The sequence below is a fragment of the Thermobia domestica genome, chromosome 7 (genome assembly GCF_964235325.1).
Source record: "Thermobia domestica chromosome 7, izTheDome1.hap1.1, whole genome shotgun sequence".
NCBI classification, from domain to species: Eukaryota; Metazoa; Arthropoda; class Insecta; order Zygentoma; family Lepismatidae; genus Thermobia; species Thermobia domestica.
The window spans coordinates 275,052,906-275,066,643 of NC_137460.1; the positions used below are offsets into that span (position 1 = coordinate 275,052,906).

Consider the following 13,738-nt stretch of genomic DNA (forward strand, 5'->3'; position numbering starts at 1 on the left):
ACTGTTAAAATGGTAAATATTTCTTCAATTTTAAGTTTTAATTATTTTGCTTAATTTGATTTAATAGCAGACATGTCATCTACAGCTTTCCTGATTTTCCTAGACATTTCTTTGTAGCTTCCAGTAAAGCTATTTTTTCCAAAAGTGATCCGCCCACTAGGAAATAATTGCATACGGTAACGAAATAAGTCAGAGAAAAGGCGATTAGTTTTTTCGTGTATTTGAACTCGTTGCTCAGTGGTAGAGCTGTCGCCTCTGGTGCGTGGAGTCGCTGGTTCGCTACCAGCCTGCGCCACTTGAATTTAGTAGTGGACAAACACTGTATGCGTAAAATTTTTGAGAGTTCTCCCGCTTCATTCTTCCATCATTATCATCCATCTCATCATCACCGTCTTCCTTATTCTCGGTGAATCGTTCTTATTCTCGGTGAATCATTGTAGAACGTTAAAATTATTGTTATTCCAAAGTGAGAAGCGCAAGCCTCACTCAGCGTATAGACAGCCTAAGTAAACAAACGATTGTATTATGAATTGAGTTTGGGCCCCTTATTCTCCTTAAAGTGAAAGAAATAGTTTCACACTTGTATATTACAACGAGCAAAGTTATGCATTTGTATGTTTTCAGTTTTAACTTCCCAGGTGTAAATCGTAGCAACGAGGTATTAGTTGTACAAATTTAGGCTTTTAACCCTTTCAGATCCATCTATAAAAATATTATTCCGAATATTGCTACAAGACAGAGAAATTCGAACAAATTATTACGTATAGGTTAATGCAATGATTCCCAATTGGTTTGCCGCGCAGTCGTTGAAGTTTAGTATTTCAAAATCACGAACTACTTAAAAATTAATTAAAATCAATTTTGAGACAGCCTGTACCAATCAACATCTCCAGCTGCAACAACAATGCTTAGTACTAAATACAGTTACTATTCCATAGAAACTACTACATCACACTACTATAACTTACATTATTATTAATAAGAAAACAAGTAAGCCTGTCGCGATGTTCTAGGTGCACTGTAAAATGTGTTGTCAGATAAAAACAAGAATTTTAGGAATGATCCAAAAAAAAAAAAAAAAAAAAAAAAGGATCAAAAGATTGCGATTTTGTCCAGTAATCAGTTTTTGGATCAGGGGCCACAAAATATTTGAACGGTCTTTAAATCGAGTTTTCGTATTTTCTACGGAATAAGGACATCATACGGAGATAACTGATAGTTTGAGTTTGGCTACACTATAGGTAGTTCTCCAGATATAAGGCCTTCAACAAAATTTTTCATAGAAATATATTGGAACTTTTGATTAAAAAATAAAATAAATAAAAAAGGTTGGGACCACTGGGTTAATGCACACAACTGATTTATGTTGGAATTTCTTTGCCTTTTACCTGTCTAGGTAAGAGCTAGTTGCACTTTTGTACCACAGATGGCAGCCATAATTAATGGTGCATCATGGCTCTAGTTGGAAAGAGACATTGAAAAAGATGGTTTCATGCCGTCATCATTGGGACGCAAAGAGTTTATCTATTTTTAGTTTCCTCCTTGACCTCATTTTACTTGTTACAACTACGCCTGGATCCTTTATCTTCTTGACATAATTATTTCTTCTATGTGTATTGTTTTATCTTAACTAACTTCCAAACCAATTTCACTGTATTCTGTCAAGAAAATATTAGTATTTTGCAACTTTTGATTTGGTCATCTGCAGATAACTTGCATCCTCACCATATATACAATGAAATCCATCGTACAAATATGATTTCTCAATGTCTTTTCAAAATCTTGTGTCATATTCATTCACACAATATTCTACTTAATCATACAGCTATTAACATATCCCTCTTCCATACCATATTCCTTAGTAACCGATAGGAGTTTCCTTACGCTCCTAATATGATGGCGAATCAGAAAGTAAGTTGCACTAGCTCGCCGCAAGAGTATTCTGTGTGTCGTGACTGTGGCCAATGCGGGGCAACTTACAGTAACTGCTAAAATTTCCGAGAGGAAGGTTTGTGTGGTCTTCCGTCGTGTTGTGTGTGCAGAGCGGGCTAGGTTCAATGGCGCGTCAACTAGATGTTCACTCCAAATTGCAGGTGCGTGCAACGATCAAATATCTATGGGCTAAACGGCTGAATTGCACATTCATCGTGAAATCACTGCTGTATGTGGTGAGCGTGCAATATCTCGCCCAGGTATTATAAAAGTGCTGTAAGCAATTTGACGCCGGGCGCACAAATCTCACGGCTGAATACCGCGAAGGCAGGCCCACAACATCCAGTACCGTTGCAAATGTTAACCGTGTGGATGGGATCATTAGAGAGAATCGACGCACAACACTGCAGGAAATTGCCAGCCTGCTGAACATTTCGTATGGCAGTATGTTCTCCATTGTTTACGAGCACCTTGGCTTTCGTAAACTGTGTCAATGATGAGTACCGCGTCTACTCACCGATGTTCACAAGGGACATTGTTTCCAATCGTCACTGACATTTTTGCAACGGTATTCTGTGTAGGGCAGCGAGTTTTCTGAGGCGAATGATCACAGGGTATGAGACGTGGGTCCATCACTTCAGCCTCGAAATCAAAGAGAACATCGATGGAATAGGTGCATACCACATCACCACCACGAGAGAAAGCTAAGGTCCAACCTTCAGCAGGAAAGGCCATCACGACAGTGTTCTTTGACATTGAGGGTGTGGTGCACATGGAATTTATGCTACAAGGCACAACAGTCAACGCAGCTTCGTATTGTTAAACGTTGCACCGGTTACGTAAGGCAATTAAAGAAAAGCGGCGGAAAAAATTCAGCGCCGTTTTGATTTTGTTGCATAATAACGCACAGCCCGCCAACCGTCCAAACTGCTGCAACGATTCAAGTGGGAGGTATTGCAACATCCTCCAGCGTCATGTGATTATCGGTAACGCCATGTGTTCGGTTAGCTGAAAAAGAGTCTCGGTGGGCGACGATTGCGAAACGATGAGGAGATGAAAGCAGCTGTCTCCAAGTGGTTAATAGCGCTGGAGGTGATTTCTATGCATCCAGAATCGAAAAGTTGGTTGACCGTTATGACAGATGTTTACAGTCTCTTGGTGACTATGTGCAAAAGTGAACGTGCAATGTATGTTGTTATAGCCATGTTGCCAATGTGTAGGTGGTTTCATAAATGGTCAAACTTGGAATTGTAACTTACGTTTTGATTCGCCCTCGTATATTCATCCTACCGGTTTAGACTAATTGCTTCCCTTCTAATATAAGCGGTTTCTGATTGATAGTAGGACTCTTGCGTAAGTCTTATACACTTTTTGTTTCGAACATTGCTTCATTCTTATTATATTTTCCAGATTCTAAAACCCATCCTGAAGCAGAACAAATGGATGCATGTGAGTTTTGGCGAGTACAAACTGCGAATGGTCAGAATACGACGCAAATACTATTAGCAATTCTTAAAGAAGAAAAATTTCAGGAAATGTTGAATCGTAAAGAAACATCAAAGGATGAAGCATGGGACAAAATTATGAATGAAATGCGCTGTAGGGGCGTAAAAATAACATGTACACTGACGTCAGAACTTATTAATAAATGGTCTCATTTAAAACAAGAATATTTACGTTTTAAAGAACGTTCCACGCAAGAATCTGAGAACCAAATGGATATTCCAGAGTATGAAGAAGATGTAGCTGAAGTGCTTTCAGTTGAAGAAAAAGTTATTTCACGTCTGATGGTTGAGAAGGAAGGTTCATCCTCACAGAAATCTTGTAAAAGTTCATTGCCTTCTACAACCGAAGAAACTTCAAATATTTCTGCTACCATATCTCCGCTTACATCTCAAAAAATAGATCATAAAGAAGAACATGTCCGAAGTAAGTATATTATTATTATTATTATTATTATTATTATTATTATTATTATTATTATTATTATTATTATTATTATTATTATTATTATTATTATTATTATTATTAATTTGTACACGCAAGCTCAAGGTTAGGCATATTTTTATGTAAAAGACAACTTCTAGGAATTATATGAGATCAAAAATGACATTGAAATTACAGATTACCAGGACATATGAACTTTCAAATTTTTCAGTTTTAATAGAAATTTTTCATTAAAGTATTTCCATTTAAATAGAAGCATTAGATATCAGATTACAGTAGTAATGAAAAATTAAATTCGAACAACTCCTAACCAATAATTTTATTGAATATGATCCTTAAAATTTTTGAAATTATTGTTTACAGACATTTATTTTTAACGCTAAGAGTATACTGCAAGACGTTCCATGGTTATGCCGGTTAGGCTAAAGGAGACGGTGATGATGACAAATGAATGAAATGTTGTAATGAAGAAAGTGGGAGGAAACGGGAGAACCCCGAGAAAACCCACGCACATGGTGTTTGTCCACCACAAAGTTCACTTAACTTGGGTGGGAATCGACATGAACGACCCAAAGGTGAACCCCACGCACCAAAGATGAACGCTCTAGCACTGAGCGACCGCGGCGCGTATATTGCAAGAATCATACCATGACTTTCATAAAGATAGATCAACTGTAAATAACGTATGTGAAACAATAGATTACATCTACTATGCAGTGCATAAATTTCGAACAGATTTCATGTACATTGACATGAGTAAAGCCTTTAATTTAGTAAATAATAAATTACTATTAAACAATCAGTTAAACATAGGAGAATGTCCCTTGTATCTAAAATAGTGTGAATGTTAATTGACTGATATTATGTATGAAATGAAAGTTGCAATTGTGTCCTCGGATTCATTCACTATCCATAAAGAAGTTTCTGGAGGTTCTTTAAAGGGACCATTTTTTTTTTCAGTAGTTACTTGAAAACAGCAAAAATTCAAGTTGTTCTATTTTCTTTACTTTTTGCGCGAAAAGTCTTGCTTTTAAAAATAACTTTTACATTTCTGTCAGAAATAAATATATCCAAGTTATGTTTCCATGACTTCAGACTACATTTTTGTTAAATCGCAGTGCTTAACCTTAATCTCAGCTCAGAGGTTAGGACAAATAGATACTGCAGTGTGTAAAAGATCTCACTTTGAGAACTCTTTATTATAGTAATTACGTCATTACCGTTTGAGAAGATTCTAAAACTGTTTCAGAAAGAGGAACGGCTAATTTATGTCCTCCACAAAGTTCACTTGGCGTGAGTGGGATCGAACCAGGGACCCAATGCACCAAAGGTGAACGCTCTACCACTGAGCCACCGCGGCCCGTCTTTGCGTTTTAATGAATACGTACAAAAAATGTGTTGAAGCAAAGAAAATAGTCGGTTTAGTCAGTTGTCTGCTCTTTGTCTGTTCGATATGTAAACTGCTGCAACAATTAACAAAAGAATATTTTTGATAATTTGAAATAGCTCAAAACAGTCATTTATAAACAAAATTAAATCGTTAAAAATGTAAAAGCTATATTCTAATGTGGGTACTCGATTTTACTCTAATACGATCTACTATTGGAAGAACTTTAAATCGGAATTAGCAGTGAACAAAATAAAATTGCTTGCCTCGACATTTATAATAAAGATACTTGTCAATCGCTTAATTCAGGCTATATTTCTTAAAAAGTGGATTTCAGATCTTCCAATTTATGGTATATGGATTAGGATTTTATATCAGCCAAATAACAGAAAAGATACGTTAATTTCTAGGATTTTAACACACATAGTAGTTGTATATCTTAGAATGGGAGGTAGTATTCAAAGAGCTAATGCAGGCAATATTGTTAGTTTATAATTTTATTTATCCGTTAATATATTTTTTTTCTTTCTTTCTTGTCTTCTATGTTATTGTGTCAAATTATAACATTGAATTGTATGACAAAGTGCTCTGTTTGTATTCACAGCAATTAACAAAGTTCATTCTTTCTAGATTCTAAAAGTCAGTGTGAACCAGTACAAACGAATGCATGTGAATTTTGGCGAGTACAAACTGCGAACGGTCAGAATACGATGCAAATACTATTAGCAATTCTTAAAGAAGAAAAATTCCAGGAACTATTAAATAATGAGAAAATACCAAAGGATGAAGCATGGGATAAAATTATGAATGAAATGAGTTGTAGGGGTGTAAAGACAACACGTACATTGACATCAAAACTTATTAATAAATGGTCTGATTTGAAGAAAGAATATTTACATTTTAAAGAACGTTCCACGCAAGGAGATGGAAAGCAAATAGATGTTCCAGAGTTTGTAGAAGATATAGCTGAAGTGCTTTCAGTTGAGGAAAAAATTACTTCACGTTTGATAGTTGAGAAGGACAACTCATCCTCACAGAAATGTGAGGGATCATTGCCCTCCACAAACGATGGTACTTCAAACATTTCTAGTGCTATATGTCCATCTCCATCTAGAAAAAAAGATCATAAAGAAGAGCGTGTCCAGAGTAAGTACATATTATTATTATTATTATTATTATTACTATTAAACTTTTGTCTTTCAGTAGCAGAGTGATAAAAAATATTTCCTTTACAGAATAACATACATGCTCGAGGTGAAGTATATCATTATGTAAAAGCCAACTGCTAACAATTATATGAGAACATTAAAATGATATGGAAGTCGATAAAAATGAAATAAAGTGAGTTTTATGTTCCACGGTTATGCCGGCTAGTCAAAAGGAGACTGTGATGGTGAGAAATGAATGATATGGTAGAATGAATAAATTGACAGGAAACGGGAGAACCCCGAAAAAACACACACACATGGTTTTTGTCCACTTAGCGCGAGCTAGGATCGAACCAAGAACCCCATGCACCAGAGGTGAACGCTCTACCACTGAGCCACCTTGGCCCACTGCAAGTTAATAAGTTTCAGGACTGTAAGTAGTGTTAATAGTGCAATACTACTGCGTAATAGTTTGTAAATTGTTCGCATATTAATTGTATCAAAGGAAAAGCTACGCAAGAGAAAATATAAAACTCGTTGGGTAACTAAAAGTCAAAATCATTTATTGACCATTAAATAAATTTCTTTTATGTAATTTGACAAAGGTAATAACCTATTTATGTATGAGAAATTTTGTTTAAAAGAAAACGTAAAATGAATATATGTAAAAACTTTAATGTAAACTTTAAAATTTATAATTTTAAGAGAAATGTAAAAGGTCTCGTTCTGGACTGTGGTATTTCTATGTAAATGGAAGCATTAAAAACCAGTTTACAAGAATTATGAAGAATTGAGACCAAACAACTTCAATCCAATAATTTTATTGAATATATATTCTAAAATTTTTGAAATTATTGTTCACAAACATTTCTTTTCTAGCGTAGTAGTATGAACTGAATGTAGTAATAGGGCTACGTATTCTTCCTGCTTAAATTTTTGCACTATAAAGAAGACATTGTCAGCACATTGTACAGTCGGCATCAAAATTATTTTCCGTTAACCCTCGAGTACAAAATGATTTTTTAAATTGATACTACTAAATGTATGAAGTTTCACCCAGAGCATATTTTTTCTTTTCTAAAGTAAATATTGTTATCCAGGGAAATGGATATTCCGTATCCAGCTCACTTTTTGTAGCCTGTAGTTCTTGGCGTTTGCTTCGCGGTAGACCCCAAACTTTGCGGGTTCCTCAGTTATGTCAGTGCCTAAGTGAAGCAACAGATTATATCTACTGTGCAGTGTATAGATTGCAAACAGATGTTATAAACATTGACATGATTAAGGCCTTTGATTTAGTATTTGATAAATTACTATCAAAAAATCTGTCAATAGGATAATCTCCCTTGTACCTAAAATATTGTAAATATTAAGTAACTTAGCAACATATCAAATTAATACTGAAATTGTCTTGTCAGATTCATTCAGTACCAATAAAGAAATTCCTCAAGAGTCTTAAATGGGACCATTATTTATTTCAATTTATTCAAGTTGTCCTGCTTTCCTCACTTTTTGTATGAAAAGTCTTGCTTTTATAAATTATCCAATTTTTCAGTCAGATATAAGTATATGCAAATTATTTTTCTATGAGCTCACAGTTGATTTTTATTGAATAAAAGTGATTGACCTTAATTCCAGCTCGAACGTTAGGACAAAACGATAAGTGTAAATGGATATTACAGTATGTAAAAATTGCTCCGTTGAGAACTCTTAGATTGCGTCACTCCATTTGAGAAGATTGCAAAACTGTTTCAGAAATAGAAGTCATTAATCTATGTCCTTCATGAAGAAGGTTGCATCCTTGTTACGAGTTCGTCAGGTCACCTAATAAAGGTCAGCAACTTTAGGTCCAGCTCTGTTGAAGAACTTACTTCAAGCAAATTTTAAGTTCATACCAAGAGTTAAATAATACTTTACTGGAAGTAGAATCAAAAACAAGGAACGTTCTCTAAAACTTGAAAACATGGATATAATAGGTTTCCGTATATTGATTGAGAAGATTTTATATGAAGACTATAGAATGCATTTTCAAAGCTACAATGATCAATTCTGTCCTGAAAAACAGTTTAAATTATCATAGTTTCCGTAAAACATTGGCTTCTATAGCACTTATTTCTCTGAGCTGCAAAGGGAGCGAGTACAACATTTTTTTTTCTAAAGGGTAAATAATGACAAAGAATCCTCAAGTGAAAACAAAACACTTGAAGTTCCTTCTGTGCCTCCAGAATAGCAGCCAGAATTAATAACCTCTGGGATGATATGACAATCAATAAAAATTATCCAAATTAAACAAACGCCCCCCATTTAGGAGTAGTCCGGGTAATGTAACCATATATTGAAATTTTGACCAAAAATTCCTACTTTTTTTATCATAAAAAACGCGTGACTTTATGTAACAGTTTTAAACCGTTTCAACATTTTATTGTATGCTGATGGCATTAAGCTTTTAAGAATAGTGAACAATATTGGGTACAATACTATGCTACAGAAAATTAAAACAAAATTATTGTATGATGTAAAAATAAAAGAGTAAATATCAATTATTTAAAAACGAAATGTCTGACTTAACGTTCTTAGAGTAAGAAACCTCAATATTAGGCAGTAACATGAAATACAGCGTAATATATTGCATAAAATTGACATAAGCGGTTTAGGCGTAATATGTGATAGATCCTTGCGCTTTAAAGAGCACGTAGAAAACATGTGTGTTGAAGCGAAGAAATACTTGGGTACGCGTTTAATCAATTGTCTGTTCTTTGTTAATGAAGAACTTACATATGTTTATATAAATAGCTGCTAAGCTAAAGTTAGAATATTTTCGGTAACTTTAAAGTATCCTAACAGTGTCATTTGTGAACAAAATTGAATGGTTCAAGAATGTCTTATTAAAATACAATGTTTTAAGTTAGGACTCGATTTTATTCTGGGGGAAACGATGGCTCCGTGGTAGAGCGTTTACCTCTGGTGCGTGAGGTCCCTGGTTCGATCCCCGGCTAAATAAGTTTGTGGTGGGCAACATCGTGCTCGTGGTTGCGAGGGACTTCCTTCCACTTTTTCATTCCACCAATTCTTCCATCATCATTCACTTCGTTTAATCATCGTTTCCTTTAGCCTAACAGGCATAATCGTGGGACGTTAAATTCAAAGATTTCATTTCACTTCAGTTTTACTCTAATACGACCTACTACTGGAGAAGAAACTTTAAATTGGAACCACCATGGACAAGACAAAATTACTTGCCTCGACATTTATAATAAAGATACTTGCGAAACGCTTAATTCAGACTATATTTCTTAAAATGTAGATTTCAGAACTCCCAATGTATGGTACAGTCAGAAAACACAATATTAAGTATGGGTTGGAGGTATAAGAAATAATAGATCCAACCTATATTTAAAATTGTTTCTAACTGTACAAGGGTTAGAATTTTATATCAGCCAAGTAACAGAAAACATATGCTAATTTCTAGGCTTTTAACACACTCACAAATAGTATATCTTAGAACGGAACTATATTTGAGAATTTATAATGTAACAGAAGTTACTTTATTTTTATTTTTTTGACTTTTAGTACTTTAGGAATTAACAGCTAAAATATTATCAGTTTACCTTTTTCTTCATCCTTCACTATGTTTTTTTTTTTTTTTTTTTTTCTAATTATAGTAATAGAATAATAACATTGAACTACAGTATGCGGCCCAACAAACTGTACTGAAATCACATCGTTGACATTTATTTATTTTTTCTACAACATACTGAAACATAAGAAAGGTTGGCAAATGGATGTCAACTAAATGTTACTCAACATATATTGTAAATTTACAAGAAATCATTCCTGTACATCATATGTTCAAAATGTTGAACATTATGTCGCACATATTCTTCATAGCGGTCCTGTAGATCGATGAACATGTTAGTGAACACGGTTTGATGGAATGACAAAGCAAATGACCGAATCTTTTCTCTTAACTCCGGCATAGTGGCAGGAAGTTATCTGTTCGGAAAATTGCTTTCTTCACCATAACCCGTATGCAGGTATCTGAAGTCATGAGGTGAGGGGAGTGGGAAGGATATGGAAAATCCGTTCCACAGGAAATCAAGTGATATCCAAACCCTTGTGAGCAAAAGGGTAAGTGGCCAACTTGCAGTATGGGCAATAGCTTCGTCTTGCTGCATCCATTGTTGTTATAACGACAGATTTTTCGTACGGTAAAAGCCGCACAAATCATGCAAGACAGGGTCAATAATAAACTTTCTATTGATGTGGCGATCAAAGTGCACATGACTTTTCATCACTGAACCATATGTTACTGATGAAATCTTCATATGCCACAGCTAACACTCCAGAGCAATACAGTAGACGTGCACGCTCATCTCCTGCAGTGAAACGCTACCCCACACCGCATGAGCGGAAATATTGCTCAACAGTAAGTACCTTCTCCTCTCTTGTGAGCAACATTATCTTCGCACCAACTGCACACTACGCTAGTCCACACACAACTAAGCACACATGTGGCACTCACAGCTCATACCATATTGCATCTAAGCGCCACCCGTACGCGAATTTCAGTACTGTTTGTTTTGTCACATACTGTATATGACTGTGCTGTGTTTGTGCTCATCACGTTACTAAACTTTATTATGATTTATTATTATTATTTCCAGATTCTAAAAGTCATGCTGAACCAGAACAAGTAAATGCATGTGAATTTTCGGAAGTACAAACTGCGAATGGTCCGAACACGATGCAAATCCTGTTAGCGATTCTTAAAGAAGAGAAGTTCCAGGTACTGTTGAATAATGAGAAGATATCAAAAGATGAAACATGGGATAAAATTATGAATGAAGTGAGTTGTAGGGGCGTAAAAACAACACGTACACTGACATCAAAACTTATTAATAAATGGTCTGATTTGAAAAAAGAATATTTACATTTTAAAGAACGTTCCACACAAGCAGAGGGAAAGCAAATAGATGTTCCAGAGTATGCAGAAGATATTGCTGAAGTGCTTTCAGTTGAAGAAAAAGTAACTTCACGTTTGATGGTTGAGAAGGACAGTTCGTTTTCGCCCAAATTCTGTGAGGGTTCTTTGCCCTCTACAACCGTAGAAACTTCAAAAACTTCTACTGCTATATGTCCTTCTCCATCTAGAAAAATACATCATAAGGAGGGAAATGTCGACCGTAAGTAGACTTTATTATTATTATTATTATTATTATTATTATTATTATTATTATTATTATTATTATTATTATTATTATTATTATTATTATTATTACCTTTTATCTTTGAATAGAAGAGCAATAAAAATAATGTACCTTCAATGTAGATAACAAACCAGCTCAAGGTAAAAGGTATCATTCTGTAAGAGGCAACTAATATTAATTATATGAGAACACCAAAAATGGTATGCAGATCAATAGGTTACCAAGAAATGTAAATGATTATTTGGAAAATATACTAATAGTAGTAAATGTATAGAAGAAGGCAGAGGAAGTATCAAGATTTTTGGTAAAGTAAGGAGGTAAAATTATAAATTATCAATAAACAAAATATATTGTAAAATTTAAGAAAATTAGTAATCTAATAATGCATGAAAAATGCGTTGCTTTAGGAATAATAAAACAAGAGTGGCGACAAATCTGGAAATTTGGAAAAGTAAGAGCATTTGAGAAGACCGGAAAATATCAAGAAATTCTGCTAATAGTCAGGAAATATCAATTTGCTTAGATTGATATTTTAAAAACAGATGAAACTATAATTCTAAGACTAATTCAGATGTGGTTAAATGCTTGTTTTTTAATTTGAACTTATGTCATATAAACTTCCTGTGTTTTTCCCAACGATATGTAACAAACTTTGTTGTATTGTTATGTGCATTATCTTTTGATGTCCCTTGTGCAGTGAAATATCATATTGGTAAATCATCCACAAAGTGCAGTTGGATCAATGATCCAATAGGGAATTCATTTTCGACGCACACATAATTCCAACATTTGTTTATTTGTTCTTTCCAGTAGTTTCGACTTTTATCGCGTTTCATATCCTGCATTAAGTGAGGGTAGCTTATCACACAAATGTTTCTTCACTTTCCCATGTTAGGCACTATCAATACATGACTTCATAAGGAAATATAATAAATAATCTATATATTAATAGCATTGTCTGTGAACAAAAAACTTCAGATCCAAATTGAAAGTGACAATGTTTGAGACTCTTAATCTCTTGAACCACCCGACCGATCTCGATCAAATTTTTGACGTAGATGCAGGTCTGGCCTGGGAGTGTTTCTAGCTATTCACTTTGACTGTAGAACTTAGGAAGAGAGAGGAGGGGAATTATAAAAAAAAAAAAAAAAAAAAAAAAAAATAAGATAAATAAATAAAACTTAATAACTCTTGAACCAAACGACCAATCTCAATCAAATTTTCAACATAGATGACGTTCGTGCCTGGGATAGATTTTACCATTTCACTTTGACGGAATAACGTAGGGGATGGGAAGGAGGGGAGATACACAAAAATCAATAAATATAAAAATAAAAGTGATTATTGATTTGTTTCAGTTAATATTGGTTTGTTCGATACTAACTTTCATTTTACTGTCAGTGTATTCAGTAATAGCTAGACTTGTATCGTCAGCAAACATGGTTAGTTTGGCTGTTGTTATGTAAGCTGGAAGATCATTGATGAAAATTATAAAGAGAGTAGGACCTAAAATCGAGCCTTGTGGCACCCCGCATTTTATTGGTTTGATGTCAGAGGTATATTTGAAACTTGTACCCCGCTGATCCGTGTAATCAATTACTATGGCTTGATTTCGATCTTCTAAATACCTTTGGAACCATTTATTTACAACTCCTCTTACACAGATATTGTTTAGTTTTTCGAGGAGTAGTTGATGCGAAACAAGGTGGAATGCCTTAGTTAAGTCAAGAAAAATGCCAGTACTTTTTTTTTTTTTTTTTTTTTTTTTTTTTTTTTTTTTTTGTCGTCCAATGCATTCCGAATATAATCGAGAAAATTAAATATTGCTGTCTCAGTTGACTTTTTGCGTTCGAAACCATTTTGAGCAATGTCTATTATATTATATTTTTCCAAGAAGCTTACTATACGTTTTTGCATAGTTGATTCGATGATTTTTGAGAAGGGCTAAAGTAAGGCAATGGGTCTATAGTTTTCTACCTTATACCTATCATCTTTTTTATGAATTGGCTTAATTCGTGCAAACTTTAATTTTTGAGGGAACTGTCCTGATGAAAAGGAAAGATTTATAAGATATGTCAAAGGTTCCTCTATATAAGCGGTACTTTTCTTCAGTATTGTCA

At 34.3% G+C, this 13,738-nt stretch overlaps 1 protein-coding gene across 9 annotated transcripts in view; it reads left to right on the forward strand.

The window, feature by feature from the left end:
• The window catches only part of LOC145690935 (uncharacterized), a 172,330-nt gene that overhangs the window by 55,890 nt on the left and 102,702 nt on the right, over nucleotides 1-13,738 (forward strand). For all 9 annotated transcript variants that reach the window (XM_081766382.1, XM_081766381.1, XM_081766384.1 and 6 more), the window contains 3 exons: nucleotides 3,343-3,861; nucleotides 5,897-6,412; nucleotides 11,076-11,594. In XM_081766382.1, the coding sequence (XP_081622508.1) occupies nucleotides 3,343-3,861; nucleotides 5,897-6,412; nucleotides 11,076-11,594 (1,554 nt within the window). The remainder of the gene's footprint in view (nucleotides 1-3,342; nucleotides 3,862-5,896; nucleotides 6,413-11,075; nucleotides 11,595-13,738) is intronic.